Source organism: Motacilla alba, chromosome 14 (genome assembly GCF_015832195.1).
Source record: "Motacilla alba alba isolate MOTALB_02 chromosome 14, Motacilla_alba_V1.0_pri, whole genome shotgun sequence".
NCBI lineage: Eukaryota > Metazoa > Chordata > Aves > Passeriformes > Motacillidae > Motacilla > Motacilla alba.
In genome coordinates, this window is record NC_052029.1 from 14996154 (window position 1) to 15013723 (window position 17570).

The window sequence follows — 17570 nt, forward strand, 5'->3', positions numbered from 1 at the left end:
ACCTTCAAGACCATCTCATGAATTATTGTGAATATCATTGAATTATTGCAATTATCATGGAATTCTGGAATGGTTTGGGTTGGGAGGCACCTCCAAGACTGTCTCACAAATTATTGTGAATGTCATGGAATGATAACCACAATTATGAATTATTATGAATCATTGTGATTATAATGGAATTATTGCAATTATCATGGAATTCTGGGATGGTTTGGGTTGGGAGGCACCTTCAAGCCCATCTCATGAATTATCATGATTATCACGGAATTCTGGAATGGTTTGGGTTGGGAGGCACCTGATCATGGAATGATCATCACTATTATGAATTATTGTGATTATCATGGAATTATTGCGATTATCATGGAATTCTGGGATGGTTTGGGTTGAGAGGCACCTTCAAGCCCATCTCATCCCAATCCTCTGAACAAACCAAGTTCCCTCAGCTGCTCCTCCTATGGCTTCACCTCAAGGTGCCAGCTTTGTCTCACTCCTTGGGACGCTCTCCCACAGCTTAAAATCTCATATTGTGGTGACCAAAACTGCTCCAAGTATTCGAGGTGGGGCCAACCCCAGCGCAGAGTGCGGTGTTGTGCTCTTCACTAATGAAAAATGTAACTAATTATCTGTAAGAACCAATCAGGTCCTGGCAGAATGGCTGTGGGGGATCTCAGTAATTAGATGTGCAATTATTGTGGCAACTAAATGTGAAAAAAATGAATTTGTGTGGAAAGGGTGTGGGGGTCTAAGTAATTGCAGGAGAAGTGGGTGTTTATGATTTGGTAACTGCACAATTTGAAACAACCAATAAAGTTTCTGGAGGAATGAGTGTGGGGATTTAAGAACCTCAAACCGTTTGAACTTCAGGGAAAAACGTGCAGGCATAATAGATTTGTGAGTATGAACTTCATCCAGGGCCAGTTTAAAGGGAATATTAATGGTCATACAGCTGTGATGGGGGGTACATGTTAAATGGGGAGTATGTAGTGTTTGTACTGTACCTCCCTACTGCCTCGGCCGAGGGGGAAAGAGGAGGGAAATGCGGATAAAAGGAGGTTGTGCCTTCCAAAAACTCCAGAGAGACCCCACAGGGTTTTGGCGCGGTGGCCTCTCTCCGTTATCCGAGTCAAGTTGATTTTTCCTGTGTCTCTCGCTGGACACTGGCATGTCCCAGCGGGGTGTGCAGGGGCCACCACGGCGGACACAGAGACACGGGGGGACACCACCCGCAGGGCGCTGCGCGGATGCCGACTTCGCGGAGAATAAAGCGTTTGATTTAACGTCTTTACCGAAAATCAGCTTTATTTAACGTGCGGCAGCCCTCAGCCCCTGCCCTCAGCCAAGATGGCGGCGCCCCGCGGCCCTCAGGCGGCGCGGTGAGGGCGGAAGCGGCGCGCGGGCCCGGCCCGGAAGCGCTCGGGCCTTCAAAGAGTGGCGGGAGCGGGAGCGGGAAAACAGAGCCGGGAAACAGAGCCGGGAAACAGAGCGGGAAAACAGAGCCGGGAAAACAGAGCGGGAAAACAGAGCCGGGAAACAGAGCGGGAAAACAGAGCCGGGAAAACAGAGCCGGGAAAACAGAGCGGGAAAACAGAGCCGGGAAAACAGAGCCGGGAAAACAGAGCCGGGAAACAGAGCCGGGAAAACAGAGCCGGGAAACAGAGCCGGGAAACAGAGCGGGAAAACAGAGCCGGGAAAACAGGGCCGGGAAACAGAGCCGGGAAACAGAGCGGGAAACAGAGCCGGGAAAACAGAGCCGGGAAAACAGAGCCGGGAAACAGAGCCGGGAAACAGAGCGGGAAAACAGAGCCGGGAAACAGAGCCGGGAAACAGAGCCGGGAAAACGCCGCGGGTCCCGGGCTGGAAGCGCTGGGCGGGCTCCGGAGGTGCTCTGGGGGAGGTTGGTCCGCGGGTGCGTTGTGGCTGTTGGGGGGAGGCGGTTGGGGCTGGGGGTGTCCGCAGGGAGCGGAGTGGGGAATTAAAGGAAGGGACTTAAAGGCCGTCCAGTTTCAACCCCCTGCCATGGGCACGCTCTGCTTCAGTTAAAATCCTTCCTAGATTGTCTTTAACTGATTCTTGTTAGTGAAAAATTCCCTCGGAATCAGTGCTGAGATTTTCTCTCGCTGGTGCTGTAACACCATCACTTGGGGGGAGGGATGAGATGATGGGCGATGTTGGAGTTTGGGGATGGGGATGTTGGAGTTTGGGAAGGGGGTGAGATGGGGGATGTTGGAGTTTGGGGATGGGCTGAGATGGGCGATGTTGGAGTTTGGGATTGGGCTGAGATGGGGGATGTTGGAGTTTGGGATTGGGGTGAGATGGGCGATGTTGGAGTTTGGGATTGGGGTGAGATGGGCGATGTTGGAGTTTGGGATTGGGGTGAGATGGGCGATGTTGGAGTTTGGGATTGGGGTGAGATGGGCGATGTTGGAGTTTGGGATAGGGGTGAGATGGGCGATGTTGGAGTTTGGGGATGGGCTGAGATGGGCGATGTTGGAGTTTGGGATTGGGGTGAGATAGGCGATGTTGGAGTTAGGGGATGGGGTGAGATGGGGCATGTTGGAGTTTGGGAATGGGGATGTTGGAGTTTGGGATTGGGGTGAGATGGGCGATGTTGGAGTTGGGGAATGGGGATGTTTGAGTTTGGGAAGGAGTTGAGGTGGAGTGTGTTTGACTTTGGGAATGGGGATGTTTCGTTTTGGGAAAGGGAGAGGGAGTAGGGTTTTTGTTGTTCTGGGTGTTTGTGGTGTGGCTGGGTTAAGGGACATCTGAGTTGATGTTAACAGGAGTTGTCGTGGAATTCTGGAGTGGTTTGGGAGGAACTTTAACAGCAAAATTCAGGAAGGATAAAAATTTAAAAAAAAACCCAGCACTGCATCGTGATAGAGAGTGAGGCTTCACTTTATTCTGGCCAGGATGTGCCGCAGAAAATACTCCACATACAGATGGCTTTTTACTACACATCTTGCAGATTTATACACGCAAACCCCAAAGCCATTCCTGTTCATTGCCCCCAAATTTAATGGTGCATCATTTCCAGCAATCCAGTCCCACCACTTGCCGTGGGCAGGGACACCTTGCACTCGGTCAGGGTGCTCCAAGGCACATCCAGCCTGGCTTTGGACACTCCCAGGGATCCAGGAACAGCCCCAGCTTCTCTGGGAACCTGTCCCAGGGCTTCCCCACCCTCCCAGCAAAGGATTTGTCCCAAAATCCCCTCTAAGCCTGCCCTGTCAGTGGGAACTCATTCCTTTGTCCTGATTCCACAGCCAGTCCCACCAAACCCACCAGAAGAGCAGCTCATCTCATATTTTAAAGTTTTTTCTTCTTTTTTGTGCTTATTTTCAGGGTTCCTTGAGCTCTGGATGGAAGCTCCAGTGGGTTTTGAGCTGCTGAGTGCACTGAGGATGAAACAAATGTCTCTAGTGTAACTTACCCAGCAGAGAAGAAGAATTTGGGTCTCTGAGGAGTATTTTTTTTCCCTTGTTCAAGAAAGCACCTTGAAAGCACGAATGGACAGCCAGTGTTACCCTGGTGGCTGCCAGGTGGTTCCAATTTGGAAGCTGGTGGCCATGTGGCCATCAGAAAAGGAGGAGGAGAACGTAATCCTGATCAGCGATGATGATGATGATGATGAAGGGGAGAGCACCCAAGGGAGTTCTGTCCTGTTTGTAGAGCCGCAGGGTAAGAGCTGTTCCCTTGCTGCTGCTGCAGTTCCCTGGAAGATTTGGGGAATGAACTGAATGAATTCTGTGTTGTGCTTGAAACCTGTCCTTGTGGAGGAATAAAAGCAGGAGGAAATCCCCAGTTTGTGGGGATATCTTTGATGGCACTACTTCAAAGGATGCTGCTGGGTAGTTTTAAAATACTTCAAATTGAGCTCAGGGTCTTTTCAACGTCAGCTGGGCCCTTTTTGATTTGGTTTGATAGTTCATGGAAGCTTTTTGTGCCAGTCTGTCAGATCCCCCCAAAAAAACGTGCTGCAAAGTGTTCAAAAAGTAAATCTCAGTAATTGCTAACACTGATCTACACCTCGTGCTCTCTTTCCTGCAGAGAAGTCTCCCCTGGAAGAGAAGAAATCAGAAGAGCTGGTGGATGAGGAGGGGGATTTGGTGGTCACCTACTGCAAACAAGCCAACGTGATGCCTCACGCCAGACACGACTGCAGCACGCAGCCCTTTGAGTATGCCCAGGGCTGGGCCGTCCCCTCTGGGCTCCCCTTTTCCACATTTACCTTCGTGACAGCTGCAGGCAGCAGCCCAGCTGGGCAAGGATGTGGTTTTCCTAATTAACCTTGTGGTTTCCAACCTTGCAGGAGGAGAGAGAGCGATACTTGCTTCCCCCTCGGGAAGAACGCAGAGATTTGTGACCAGTGCTACTGCTACATCTGTGACAAGCTGGCTGCTGAGGTGAGGGCAGGGCACGGAATTGTGGAGAGACAGGAGGCAAAACTGTGGATCCAATGAGAGCTTTAGCCAAGCCCTGCCTTAGGCTCAGGTTTTTGGCAGGAGCTCTGTTCAGGTGGCTGCGCCTAAATCACTCTGGCTCACGAGTTCTTAAGGTCAGGTGTGATATGGAATGAGTTATTTACTGAAGAGACAGGAGGGAGCAGAGAAAGGGCTTTTAACAGGTATTTATTACCCAGGATAGAACAAAGCAGGTACATCAAGCAGTGCACAGTAACAAGGTACTGTATCAAAGCTGGCAAAGAAATAGGATCGATTAGGAGTCAGTAATTGTACCCTCCCAGGAAAGAGTTAAGGGCTTTAAAAGAGTAATACTGGAAATTTGATGAACAGCTCCTCATAACTGCTAGAAGTGTGGTTCTGTTGGGGTTTATTTCTAGTCCAGGCAGTTGTTGGAGTGGACATTCATTTATTTGTATGTCCTGTTTGCTTTGGGCACACAGTGCATTTCATCAAATCAGATTACTAAATCAGACATTGTTTTTAATGAATTAGAGAAGTGCCAGCCTGCTGGACTGTCCCCTCTGGAGTTAGGAGTGGAGGGAATCGTGTGGGGATGGTTTATTTGCTTGGACCTTTGTGAATTTCAGAAGACTTGGAGCTGTGGGCAGAGTTGGGGTGAACATGCAAAGCCAGGGCTCTGTTCCCAGTTTCCAGTGGGGAGGGTGCCAGCCCTGAGGCTCTCTGGGAAGGGCTCAGCAATGACAGGTGATCAATAAGGGGCTTTTTTGAAATAGTTGCCACGATATCAAGTTGTTGCCTGTCCAAATACTTACTCAGGTGCAAGGAGGATAAAAGGAATTGGAACCCCTCACTCAGTGCTGAGGGGAACACATGAAAACCCAGCAACCTCTCCCTTTTTTTTGTATTTTCCGACGCAGTGCCAGCTCTGGACAGTCCCTTCCCTGTGCCACTGCAATGCCCACAACAAGAGCAACTTCTGGAAGGCGCAGAGGAACTTTGCCCTGGCTGGAGTCCTGGCCACCTTCAACCTGGAGCTGCTGGAGCTGGACACAGAGCTGCGGCACGGGGGTGGGTGCCCTGTTCCCAGGGACCTGGGGCTGCTCAGGCCCTGTCCTGGCTGCTCTGTCCCCTCGGGGACCTGCTCAGGCCTGTCCTGGCTGCCCTGTCCCTTCGGGGACCTGCTCAGGCCTGTCCTGGCTGCTCTGTCCCCTCAGGGACTGCTCAGGCCCTGTCCTGGCTGCCCTGTCCCCTCAGGGACCTGCTCAGGCCTGTCCTGGCTGCCTGTCCCCTCAGGGACCTGCTCAGGCCTGTCCTGGCTGCTCTGTCCCCTCAGGGATCTGCTCAGGCCTGTCCTGGCTGCTCTGTCCCCTCAGGGACTGCTCAGGCCCTGTCCTGGCTGCTCTGTCCCCTCGGGGACCTGCCAATCTGGTCTCTGTCCTGGGGAACAGCTTGGCTGCTGCACTCCAATCCTTGGGGAGTTTTTAAGGAGTAAATTGTTGTGCTTGTTTTTTTTTCTTCCATGCTCAGACCAGGGATGAGTTTGCAGGACCAGGGGTGGGTTTGCAGGTGCAGATTCCTGCTTTTCTCCATCTGGGAGAATCACAGGATGGTTTGGGGTGGAATGGAGCTGGAGGATGATCTCATTCCAGCCCCTTTCCTTGGGCAGGGACACCTCCCACCCTCCCAGGGTGCTCCAGGCTCCATCCAGCCTGGCCTTGGACACTTCAGGGCAGCCACAGCTTCTCTGGGCACCCTGTGCCAGGGCCTGCCCACCCTCCCAGGGAACAACTCCTTCCCAATATCCCACCTACATTTCCCCTCTTTCAGCAACAAAGCTTTCCTGACCGCTAAAATTGGATGCAAACAATTTCCTGAATAATTTCACATGGGGAACTTTCTCTTTTGATTTTGAAAAAAAGATGCAAAACTTTTTAACTATTTGTGCAATTTTTTTTTTGTCTTGTCTCTTAGGAGATCTCCTAGAAAAATTCATCAGGGATCTTTCTGTAGCCTATAACAAATACCTGATAGGAGAAAGGATCTGTCCCCCAGGACATGAATGCTACTGCCAGCCAAAATTGCCCCCGGGGCAGTGCAGTGTCTGCATTGCACGGAGTATGGAGGTGGTGTACAAGTAAGTGACAGCAGATTTGGGTTTGCCAGGGCAGCTTTGATTTATTTAATGAGTTATAATCAGAACTGTGGCACCTGAGACAGCAAAAATAGAGTGGAGAGAGCTCATATGGTCAGCAAGATGAATTGCATTTGGCTGTGGTTTAAAACCCTCTTAAAGGTGCCTTTGAATCTGTGCTGTGCAGGACTCCTGGAGATGTCTGATTATTACAGCCTGGGAAAGGGGGAACCTGAGGCCTGGGCTCTGGGGTGGCTTTAGGTGGGGTGTTGGGAAGGAATCCTTCCCTGGCAGGGTGGGCAGGCCCTGGCACAGATTCCCAGAGCAGCTGGGGCTGCCCCTGGATCCCTGGCAGTGCCCAGGGCCAGGCTGGACAGGGCTTGGAGCAGCCTGGGCCAGTGGAAGGTGTTGGGGTTGGAATTTAAGGTTCCTCCATCCCAAACCATTCTGGGATTTTTTGTTCATTGCTTTCTTAGAATGAGTTTCACCTTTTCACTGCTATAACAAACCTTCAAAATAGCCAAGTATTGGTTGTGCCAGCACCTCCTCAGGGTGCTGGGGATCCTCTGAGGGCAAGGCCGGGCTCTTGACTGCTCTCAAGCTGTGGGATGGCCACAATTACCACTTGTTTAGGAAGTCCGTTGTTGCAGACCCTTGATCTCACAGGCCACTTGACTTTCTCAGGTATTCTGATGTTTTCGAGCTGGTAACAAGATTTTTAAATCAGGCAGAACAAGAAAGCCCCAAAGCTGCTGCTGTCATGCTGCTGGGAGCAGCTAAACAGATTGCCCTGCACAAAGACCCTGCTCTGTAAGTACCTGGCCCCCGGAGAGTGGGGGATCTTCCTTCTTTCCTGCAGGGGAGGGAGATTAGTGGGAGAATCCTGGGGGTTTGTTTATTAGGAGTGAAGAAAGTGTGAAAATCCCAGCCCGGGCTGCAGCACAGCAAGAGGAAAATGAACACACTGAGGGAGAAGTGGGATTTGGAGGGAGAGAAGAGGTTGGATGTGAGAGGGAGAAGTTAAGCAGGAATGAGAGTTTGAGATTACTTTAAAAATCCCTACCAAGGGAAAGCCAGATTTAATATTAAATAACGGAGTTGGTTGGCAAGATTTGCTCCAGTGCTTACAGGAGAGCCTAGGCACAACAAAGGGAAACAAGCAACAACAAACCCGAACACGATCCAGGCATTCAGAAAAGGAAACGAACCGAGAACCACCGAGGGCAGTGTGGGACAAAGGGAGCAGCAAAGATAAAAAGGAGCTCGGCCTTAGAAGCTCAACAGCACTCCCATTTAACTGCACTTTAAATTAGATCTCAAGCTTAGCAATTCAACAAAGAAACAGCACTTAAACCTAACTTAAGCTCAGCTTAAAACCTTAAGGATTTAAGGGGAATAACACTTCAACAGCATTTAACCTAATTTAGAACTTGGAAGTTGTACTTAGCAACTCAGCAAAACACCTTCCAACAGCACAAGGAGCTTTGTGAAACCTGAACGTTTTGGGGTTTAAAGTCAGGGGTTTTGGTAAAAGAGAAGGAAATGATGTCTGGGTTGGTTTGAAACAGCAGCTCCCCTGCAGTTGCTGCTGAGGGGATCCAGGTTTGCAAGGAGCAGGCTGTGTTTGTTATCTGGGAATTTCACACTGTGTTTTGCACTTCAGCACTTGGTTCAGTCTTTGGAGGATTTTTTTCAGCATGCCAGCTTCCAAGATTTTTCCTCAAAAGTTGAGTACAGAGAAGGGGGAAAGGCAGGAAGGGGAGCCAGGCATTAATTAGTGTTGGTTTTTTCCAGCCTTAGGAGCTGTCAGAACCTTGGCCACACTGCTTCCCTAAGGATCGCTGTCCCATTTCTGTTCCAGAGGTGAGATTGGTTTCCTTGCTGGCTGCAGACTTTCTGCTTGGCTTTAAAATGCATTTCAGGTGACAAATCCTCTGGTGGAAGGCCTGAGCAGGTTGTGGTTGTTACACCAAGGAGTAAATAGGGGCTGGGAGAGGTCACAGCAGCAGCCTGGCAGGATTCCCCTGGGATGGAGCATGGAAAAGCTCCCCCAGAGGCTGGAGAATGAGGACACCCAGCTCCCTTGGCTTCATTCACTTCCCATTTTAGCTCTATCCTTCACCTTTCCCCCCAAATTCACCTGCCACAGAAAGCTGGTGAGTGGAGAATTCAGTTCTTTCCAACCCAGTTCTATATTCTCCCCTCTGGAAGTAATGACAGGTACAGCCCAAATCCTTCAGCAGTTCTCATTTTAAATTGCTATCCTTGATTTTTTTTAATTTCTTACTTGGAACAAAAAAGGGAAGAGTTTGTCTTTACCTCCCTGCCAAAACTTCAAAGAGTAAACTTTTCTTTTTTATCTGCACTTATCAATTAGTACAGAGATGGTTCCAGTGGCAGGGAAGGGGCAGGAGCTCAGGCCCAGCACAGGTTGAAGTGTTTGTTGTACACATTTACACATTTAAAGCTTAAACCCCACAGAACCTTGGTTTTAAGAATAACAGCCCAATAATAATTTCATTATTCAGTACAAAACTTAAAGCAGAAATTCCAGTTCAGATCCAAACAAAAAACCCAAACTTGAGTAGTTTTCCCTGTGATTACTTGTTAGTAACTCACCTCATTTTAAAATCCCCTTCTTGAACTGTTTTTCTTCTCAAACCACAGGATCGTAACCCGGCTTCAGAGGATGCTGGTGTTGTGTGACTTCCCAAAAATTCTGTATGACAAGTTTGTTGAGTTTTTCCAGTCCATCTCCCTTCCCTGCCACTGCTATGCCTTCTCAAACAGGTGAGTTCCTGGGCCTCCGAGGATTCCATTGGGATGCAGTTGCCTGTGGGATGTTCTTTCCCTGATAATAAAATTGGGAGCATTTTAGAGGAATAATTCAGTATTTGCTGCTTTCCCTGTTTGTTGTTTGATGCCATGACTGAGCTGTTCTCCCTCAAGTTTTATTTCCTTTCCCCCAGAGCTGAGCTCTAAACCCCAAAATGTTTTACTAATGAAACTTCACAGTCCTTTAAGGAGCTAATTAGTGATGTACAACAAAACACAGTTAAAATTACTTTATTTTCGTCCTTCCAGCTTGAATGTTTTGCCCTGGGACCACATGTTACTGACCACAGTTTTAAAAGGCCAGAACATCACTGGGCAGAGGAGGCAGAAGGGAAGGAAGATGTACCTGTGGGAAGCACTCCCTGTTGTGGAGGCTCGAGTGGAGAAACTGCTGGAGAAAAAGAAGTGAGATTGCTTTGGCTTTTTCATTTTGAGAACTCAGAACTCAGTTCTTACATTTTGACTGCTCCAAACCTCTGCACTTTGGTATAATGGGGAAACACAAAGCAAACTTTTTTTAAATTTTTTTTTTTTCTTCTCAACAAGGCCTGGAGCTTTTTGCAGTCTCTCAAAGCTCTTTGAATGCCTCAGGACCAAAAAAAGTTTGCTGGAGTGTCTCATTTCTGTGTCTTCAAAAACCCTACAGGTTTTACGTGTTGATTTTCCAAGCAGTTCCTCTTCATCAAAGGCTGACAAGTGGGAGGCAGCCAGAAAAGTCTGTTCTGGGTTTTCAGAGGGCTGCCCTCCAGAAAATCCAATATTCCAAAGAATCCAGTCCACTTAAAGAATTCAGCTGCAAGGCAACCTCTGGTTTTATTTTGCCAGAGCTGAAATAATCTGGGAACCTGTAGGGATTTATTTCCAGCTGTATTTCAGCCCTGCTGTTCTCCTCTGTGGGAAGCTCTCCTGGTTTGCTGCTTTCATGGTGGGAGATGTTTGCCCTGTGTAAAGTTCTGCGCTTCCTTCCCCTTCTTCTCACCTCCTGTTTTTCTCCCCAGGTACAAGGAAGTTGTTCGGTACCTGAGAGCTGTGAAATGCAATGAAAACCAAAGGTAGATGTCTTTCCCCCTTTTCCTTTTCCCTCTATTTTCCCCTAGTCCCCTTTCCTTTTCTCTTTTTGCTTTCCCCTCTCTTTTCCCCCCTTTCCTTTTCCCCTCTCTTTTCCCCCCTTTCCTTTTCCCCTCTCTTTTCCCCCCTTTCCTTTTCCCCTCTCTTTTTCCCCCCTTTCCTTTTCCCCTCTCTTTTTCCCCCCTTTCCTTTTCCCCTCTCTTTTTCCCCCCTTTCCTTTTCCCCTCTCTTTTCCCCCCTTTCCTTTTCCCCTCTCTTTTTCCCCCCTTTCCTTTTCCCCTCTCTTTTCCCCCCTTTCCTTTTCCCCTCTCTTTTCCCCCCTTTCCTTTTCCCCTCTCTTTTCCCCCCTTTTCCCCCCTTTCCTTTTCCCTTCTTTTTCCTCCCTTTTCCCTTTTTTTAACTCCCTTTTCCCTCTCTTTTCCCCCCTTTCCTCGTCCCTTCTCTTCCCTCCCTTTTCCCTTCTTTTTCCTCTCTTTCCCCTCTTTTTCCTCCCTTTCCTTTCCCCCTTTTTCCTCCCTTCTTGCCCCTCTCTTCCCTCCCCTCTGTAATGGTCAAGCCCAGTCAGATCTCTCCACAAATCCATACAAAACCTCATCCTAAAGAAACCCAAACCTTCGTTTCCTCTTCGCAGGCTCCGAGACCTTCGGGATCTGATCCCGTTCTACCTGTGCAAAACTGGGAATTTCCTGGATGCTGCCCACTCCCTGCTGTTCCCTGTCAACAGCCTGGCCTGCTGCTCTGCCTGCAGGGTCACCCCCTGCCAGTTCAAGGTCTACCTCGAGATCTTCAAGACGGGCTGTGTTCCCTCTGGGAATGACATGCTGGACACCGGGCCCTGGGTTACGGCTGGCAAGTGTCACTTCTTCCTTCCCTCACTGGGAACTTCATCCCAGCTCTTCACTGGCAGACAAAGGAGTGACACCCTGAGCCCAGCTGGGATTTGGGGGAGGGTGGGGAGGCGCCTGGATCCCTGGAAGTGTCCTGGGCCAGGCTGGACAGGGCTGGGAGCACCCTGGGATAGTGGGAGGTGTTGGAACTGGATGGGCTTTGATTGAGGTTCTTTCCAACCCAAACCATGAAAACAGCAGGCAGGAAGGACGACTTTGTACTGGAGCGTGGATTTATTCACTTCACTTAAAACACTCATTTTGTCAGCTCATTTTCTGCTGGAAGCAAAGCAAGAGAAAGTACTCAAAGAAAATCCAAAGCCCTTCATTCCCTCCCAGCATTGCCACTGGCTGTGGGGGACCTGGCTTTATGTCTCAGCCATGACCTTGAGGAGCAAACCTCCTGATGGGAGATGTTTCATCATCAGAATCATGAGCTCAGCCTCTGATGATTGCCATCATCTGTCCTGGGCTTTGTCACTTCTCAGGGTGTCTTCTGCCACGAAAGGTTTATTTGGAAGTTGTTCCCTACTGGCAGGATTCTCAGAAGTGTGAGCTCCCTCGGTGTGGTGTGATGTCCACAGCAAACGCCTCCTCTGGGATCACCTGGCTCAGGCTGGATGGTGTCCAGACCGTGCAGCTTCCCAGAGCTGTGCTTTGGAGCTGATGTTCATCTGTTCCACCCACAAACCTGTGCAGAGCAGCTGTAAACACTCGCTGGCTCTGCAGAAACAAACCTGTGACCCGGTGAGCATCCTGGTTGTGTTGCTGCTGTGCAGGGTCTGGGTTTGATGATTCTCATTTCCATCCCTGCAGGCTCTCCCCTGAGGAACACTGTGCTAATTAAGCAGGCACTCAAACTGCTCTACAGCAGCGAGGCACTCTACAGGAACGTGAGTGAGGCCAGAATTCCCCCTGCTCTCCTCTTCCCACTCCTTGAGAGGGCAAGGATTTACTCTGACCCCTTTTTTCTCGGAATAATTCACCCTCTGCCCGGATTCCACTTTGTGACACAACTGTTCTGTTGGTTTTTAGGCCAAATGTTGGAGTTCCTTCATCATGATTTTGGGAAGCAGCGATCTGTTGGAAAAGAGGGGGCACCTGCTCCCCTTACCCCTGGCAGAGCCCCCCCTTGGCTTCCAAGAGGTACCAAACAGTGCTGGGAGCTGGGTTTGGACAAGATTCCTCTGGATGTGGGAAGTGGCTCCTTGTCCCAGATGCCAGAGTGACCTTGCAGTGCCAGGGTGGCTCTGCAGCACGTGGGGGTGCAGGGGTGTTAAAGGCAGCTGGAAATGGGGTCATTCTGCCCCCAGCTCAGGCCTGGCACTGGCTCTGGATCTGCTCTTGGTGAGATGGATCAGATCAGAAAGGCCTGGACGGGGGGAATGGCTTCTCACTGCCAGAGGGCAGAGCCAGGTGGGATATTGGGCAGGAATTCCTGGCTGGGAGGGTGGGCAGGCCCTGGCACAGATTCCCAGAGCAGCCCCTGGATCCCTGGCAGTGCCCAAGGCCAGCTGGGACAGGGCTGGGAGCAGCCTGGGCCTGTGGAAGGTGTCCCTGCCATGGCAGGGCTTGGCTTGTGGTGATTTTTCCATCTCAGCCCTACAAAAATTGAGAGTTTTTGGCAGGGTTTGGTTGGTGCTGCAGAGCCCCAATTCCCCTTGAGCGTGATGTGGAACAGGCTCCGTCCTGTGCAGAAATGCTGAAGAAGTCATTGGAAGGCACATGAAACCCCCATTTCTGGCTTGGTTTGGGGAGGATCTGCCATCCTTGTCCCTCGCTGTCCCCTTGCAGAATGTGCTGGCAGCCAGTGGCAACTTCCTGGAGGATCTCAAGTCTGGGGTCAATGTCTCTCTACCATCGGCTGTTTTCTCTGGTCAGGTGAGTGATGACAACAAAGAATCTATCCCCAGCAGTGAAAAGCTGGGGATAAAAGTTAAAAGCTTTTAAAAGGGCCTGGAAGATTTTTCTGGGGGATGATCAGCTTAGGATTAGCACAGTCTGAACTCTGGAGCAGATCTGAGGGTAGAGAACTGAGGGTCTCTTCTGCTCTGCACATCTTCAGGCCAGGAGAAATCTTTCCCCCTGTCCAAATGGATGGGTTTATAAAGGAGGAGGGCTGGGAATAACTGATTGTGTCCTAACTTCTCCCAGGGTTTGGCTCAAACAGGACACTGGGGCTTCTCAAAATTCAGAATTGCCCAGAAGTTCTAAATTTCTTTTAAATTAAGGGTTTCAGGTATGTGGAACTTGTTTGAAGATTGCAGGAATAGCATTCTATATTCAATGCAGTCACCTAAGGAGCTGCCTTACTCTTTTTTTACTTTTTTTGGAGGAAATTTCAGTTTATTCTCCAAAGATGTGACTCCTGAGCTGGATTTTCCCCCTTTAATTCCCTATTTCTGCTCCTGTGTGAGATTTCCCTTTTATGTGAGCACTTTGAGAACACCAGAAATAAAATCCTGTTCCACTCCCCTGTTTTTAACCCTTGGTAAGGTTCTTGTGGGTTTGTTGTGCACCCTCCAGTCTCTCTGGCTGAGCTGGAATAGCTCAGTGCTGGTTTGAGTGGATAAATTAAGGGAAAGCAGCTGTTAAATCCACTTTTTTTCCTTGTTGCTGTCTCTCGTGTAGCTGCACCACGAGGCTTCTCTCATCCTGGCAGTGCAAGCAGTGCAGCAGATGCTTTGTTGTGACCTTCCCCACTTGACTTCCTTCTTGGAGATAGTCCTGGCTTTTGGGGTGAGTCCTAGAAACTGATTCCTGCTCTAAGAGATGAAAGCAAATAATGTTAAAATCTCTGTGATGATAAAAACACCATCCTGGAAGTTTTAGCCACGTTTAATTTGACTTTGATCTTTATTCCTTTTTTTTTTTTTTTTTTTATTTATTTGAAGGAATGATTGGCACTGAGGTTAAATCCTATTTTGCCTCTTCTTAGAAAAACTTCTGGGCTCTGAGGCTGCTGCTGGACCAGCTCTCCTGTGAGGAGCCCATCCTGTGTGGCACTGCCAACCTGCTCCTGAGGGACCTGAGCAGGGAGGAGGGCGCCGTGCTGCGAGTGTGAGTGCAGCCCTGCTGCAGAGCCTGCCTGGCCCCGGCCCTGCAGAGGGGATAACGTGGGCAGCCCGTGTGGGGAGTGCTCAGCTGCACTGCAGTTCCTTCACCCTGGTTCTGGGGAGCAGTGCTCTGCTGGGAAAGGGGGGCACCTGCTTGCCTTGGCCCTGGGGAGCCCCCCGTGCTGCCAGCAGTGCTGGGAGAGCCTCCTCTCTGGGAGAGCCTCCTGCCGTGGCTTTGGAGCAGATTGCTCTGGATGTGGGAGCTGGCTGCAGGTGCCCCAGGGTGCATTTGGTGCCTCAGCCCCTGTGCTTTTGTTGTTCAGCTGGCAGAACCTGGGCCCCCAGTACGTGGGGGAGTTCCTGTGCCTGTTCCTGACCTGCAGACACAAGAGGATGCAGTCTGTGGGGCTCTTCAGCCTCAACGTGGTCATCGAGAACCTGCACCTGTGAGTGACTGGGGACTGCCCAGGGCCCCTGAAACCCTGGCATTGTCCCTCTGGGACTGCCCCAGGGCCCCCTGAAACCCTGGCATTGTCCCCCTGGGACTGCCCAGAGCTCCCTGAAACCCTGGCATTGTCCCTCTGGGACTGCCCCAGGGCCCCCTGCAATCAATCCTGGCATTGTCCCCCTGGAACTGCCCCAGGGTCCCCTGAAACCCTGGCATTGTCCCCCTGGGACTGCCCCAGAGCCCCCTGCAATCCTGGGATTGTCCCCCTAGGACTGCCCCAGGGCCCCCTGAAATCCTGGCATTGTCCCTCTGGAACTGCCCCAGAGCCCCCTGAAACCCTGGCATTGTCCCTCTGGAACTGCCCCAGAGCCCCCTGCAATCCTGGCATTGTCCCCCTGGGACTGCCCAGGGCCACCTGAAATAAATCCTGGGATTGTCCCTCTGGGACTGCCCCAGGGCCCCCTGAAATTCTGGGATTGTCCCTCTGGGACTGCCCAGGGTCCCCTGCAATCAATCCTGGGATTGTCCCCCTAGAACTGCTCCAGGGTCCCCTGCAATCAATCCTGGGATTGTCCCCCTAGAACTGCTCCAGGGTCCCCTGCAATCAATCCTGGGATTGTCCTCCTAGAACTGCTCCAGGGCCACCTGAAATTCTGGGATTGTCCCACTGGGACTGCCCAGGGCCACCTGAAATAAATCCTGGGATTGTCCCCTTGGGACTGCCCCAGAGCCCCCTGCAATCCCGGGGTTCCCCCATCATTCCCCTGTAAATGTGGAATCGCCGTGGCCTGGAGCTGGGAGCTGTTGGGTTTTTGTGGGGTTTCGAGTCCTGCACAGCCAGGAGTGGCTGCTCCTGTGGCCAGCTGGGAGGGAACGAGTGGGAATTTCTCTGTGTTTCAGGTGTCCCTGGGCCAAGCAGCTCTGCACCTTTTTCCTCGAGTCAGTGAGTATCCCAGGATTTGCAGGATTTAGCAGCAAAGCAGATCAGTGAGATACTGACATGGTTTTTGTATTAAAATGCCATTCCTGAGGGGGATTAACTGTGTTTTGTCTCCTCCCAGGGGTTGAGGCAGCTGCCCTTTGGCACCACGGTTCACCAGGAGGTTTCCAAGTTCGTCAGTGCTTTTGAGAAGCTCTGACTGGGACCAAATCCTCAGGAATATTTTCCCGTTGGTTTTCCATCTCACCAGTCTCTTCCTGGAGAGTTCCTTGGGTTTGCTTTGGTTGTCACCTCCAGGAAGAGTCAGCCAAGAACTGACTTCCGTGGCTCTGGAGTGGGAGCAGAGCCACATTTCGGGAGTTCCTTGCAGTCCCACACCTTCAGGAGTTGTTGGAAGAGGCAGCAGGCTGGAGTTGTTTCAGGACTGACAGAAGCAGGGAAGCACGGATGCAGCGGGGAGCAGCAGGGGATTTTTCCTCCTGTTGAGGCACAAACCTCACAAGAGGCAGCTGCTGGGAGGGGAAAGCTCAAAGCAGAGCAGGGAGCTGAGAGCTCCCTCTGCAGCAGTTTGGGGTCGGGTGCTGTTTGCACAGCTCTCATTTTGGGTTTCGTTCTAAACCAAGAGGCTGGAAGATAAACCCGAGCTTTATTTTCTTCAAGCGACCCCAGGGAGGGGCAGTGGAGAGCTGATTTTATTTGGAAATAATTCACTTTTCAGCCTGGCCTTTTGTTTTCTGCTCAAAGTTTAGGTTGGTGTGGGTGGCACTTCCCAAATCCTAACTCGGGGGAATTTGGAGTTCACTCTGACCTGGGCAGCTGAAAGAGCTCTGGAGCCTGGGCTGGGCTCTGCCCCTTTGGGACCCTCAGTGCCTTGCTTGGGGCAGGAAAACAAACCTCAGCGAGTGCCCAGGGGCGCCTTGCACATTTCCACAGCGCTCTGGGGGCTCCTGCAGCTCCCGCTATCCCAAAGTTCCCCCCAAAAATGCACCTGGATGGAAATTCCACGCCCTGTTCATTAAAAATGTCCACGTTCCGTTGTTACACCGACACTTTGGGTGGTTTTTTAGCGGTTTGCTCGGTTTGGGGTGGGATTTTTGGGGTTGGATTTTGTTTTGGGCTTGGGTTTGGTTTTGGTTTGGTTTTTTATTTTTTCTTTGGTTTCTTTGGGTTTTTTTTATATTGGGTTTTTTATTGGTTGTTCTGGTCCTCGTTTTTTGGGAGTTGGGGTTTTTTTGGCTTTGAGGTTTTTTTTGCCTCTTTGGGTTTTTTGCTTTGGGTTTATTTTGTTGGAGCATTGGGTTTTTGGAGTTTGTTTTGGGCTTGGGTTTGGGTTGGTTTTTTTTGGCTTTGGTTTCTTTGGCGTTTTTTATATTGGGGTTTTTTTAATTGCGTTTTTTTGGGGGTTGGGTTTTTTTGCCTCTCTGGGTTTTATGCTTTGGGTTTATTTTGTTGAGGGATTGGGTTTTTGGATTTTGTTTTGGGCTTGGGTTTGGGGTTTTTTTTGGCTTTGGCTTCTTAGGGTTTTTTTATATTGGGGTTTTTTATTGGGTGGGTTTTTTTGGGGGTTGGGTTTTTTTGGCTGTGAGGTTTTTTTGCCTCTTTGGGTTTTTTCTGTTGGGGGATTGGGATTTTGGATTTTGTGCTGGGCTTGGGGTTGGGGTTTTTGCTTTGGGTTTATTTTGTTGGGGCATTGGGTTTTTGGATTTTGTTTCTTTGGGGTTTTGAGTTTTTTGCCTCTGGGTTTTTTTGCTTTGGGTTTTTTTTTTTTTTTTTTTTTTTTG

The 17570-nt window shown here is 50.3% G+C and overlaps 1 protein-coding gene across 3 annotated transcripts; it reads left to right on the forward strand.

Annotated features, from left to right (window-relative positions):
* Positions 1-825: 825 nt before the first annotated feature.
* Positions 826-16818, forward strand: LOC119706960. 3 transcript variants are annotated; one of them, XM_038151262.1, is made up of 20 exons: positions 826-891; positions 3343-3678; positions 4048-4177; positions 4310-4403; positions 5342-5492; positions 6396-6558; positions 7240-7365; positions 8350-8418; positions 9223-9345; positions 9640-9795; positions 10389-10442; positions 11090-11307; positions 12162-12238; positions 12381-12491; positions 13140-13226; positions 13977-14084; positions 14284-14405; positions 14725-14847; positions 15750-15792; positions 15911-16818. In XM_038151262.1, the coding sequence occupies exons 2-20, from the start codon at positions 3507-3509 to the stop codon at positions 15986-15988; spliced, it is 2205 nt and encodes a 734-aa protein (XP_038007190.1). In that variant the 5' UTR covers positions 826-891; positions 3343-3506; the 3' UTR covers positions 15989-16818. The 3 variants fall into 3 exon arrangements, with proteins under 3 accessions (XP_038007190.1, XP_038007189.1, XP_038007191.1); XM_038151261.1 differs by lacking the exon at positions 826-891 and adding an exon at positions 1830-1894; XM_038151263.1 differs by lacking the exons at positions 826-891; positions 15911-16818 and adding an exon at positions 1830-1894 and having other exon boundaries at positions 15750-15876.
* Positions 16819-17570: the final 752 nt, after the last annotated feature.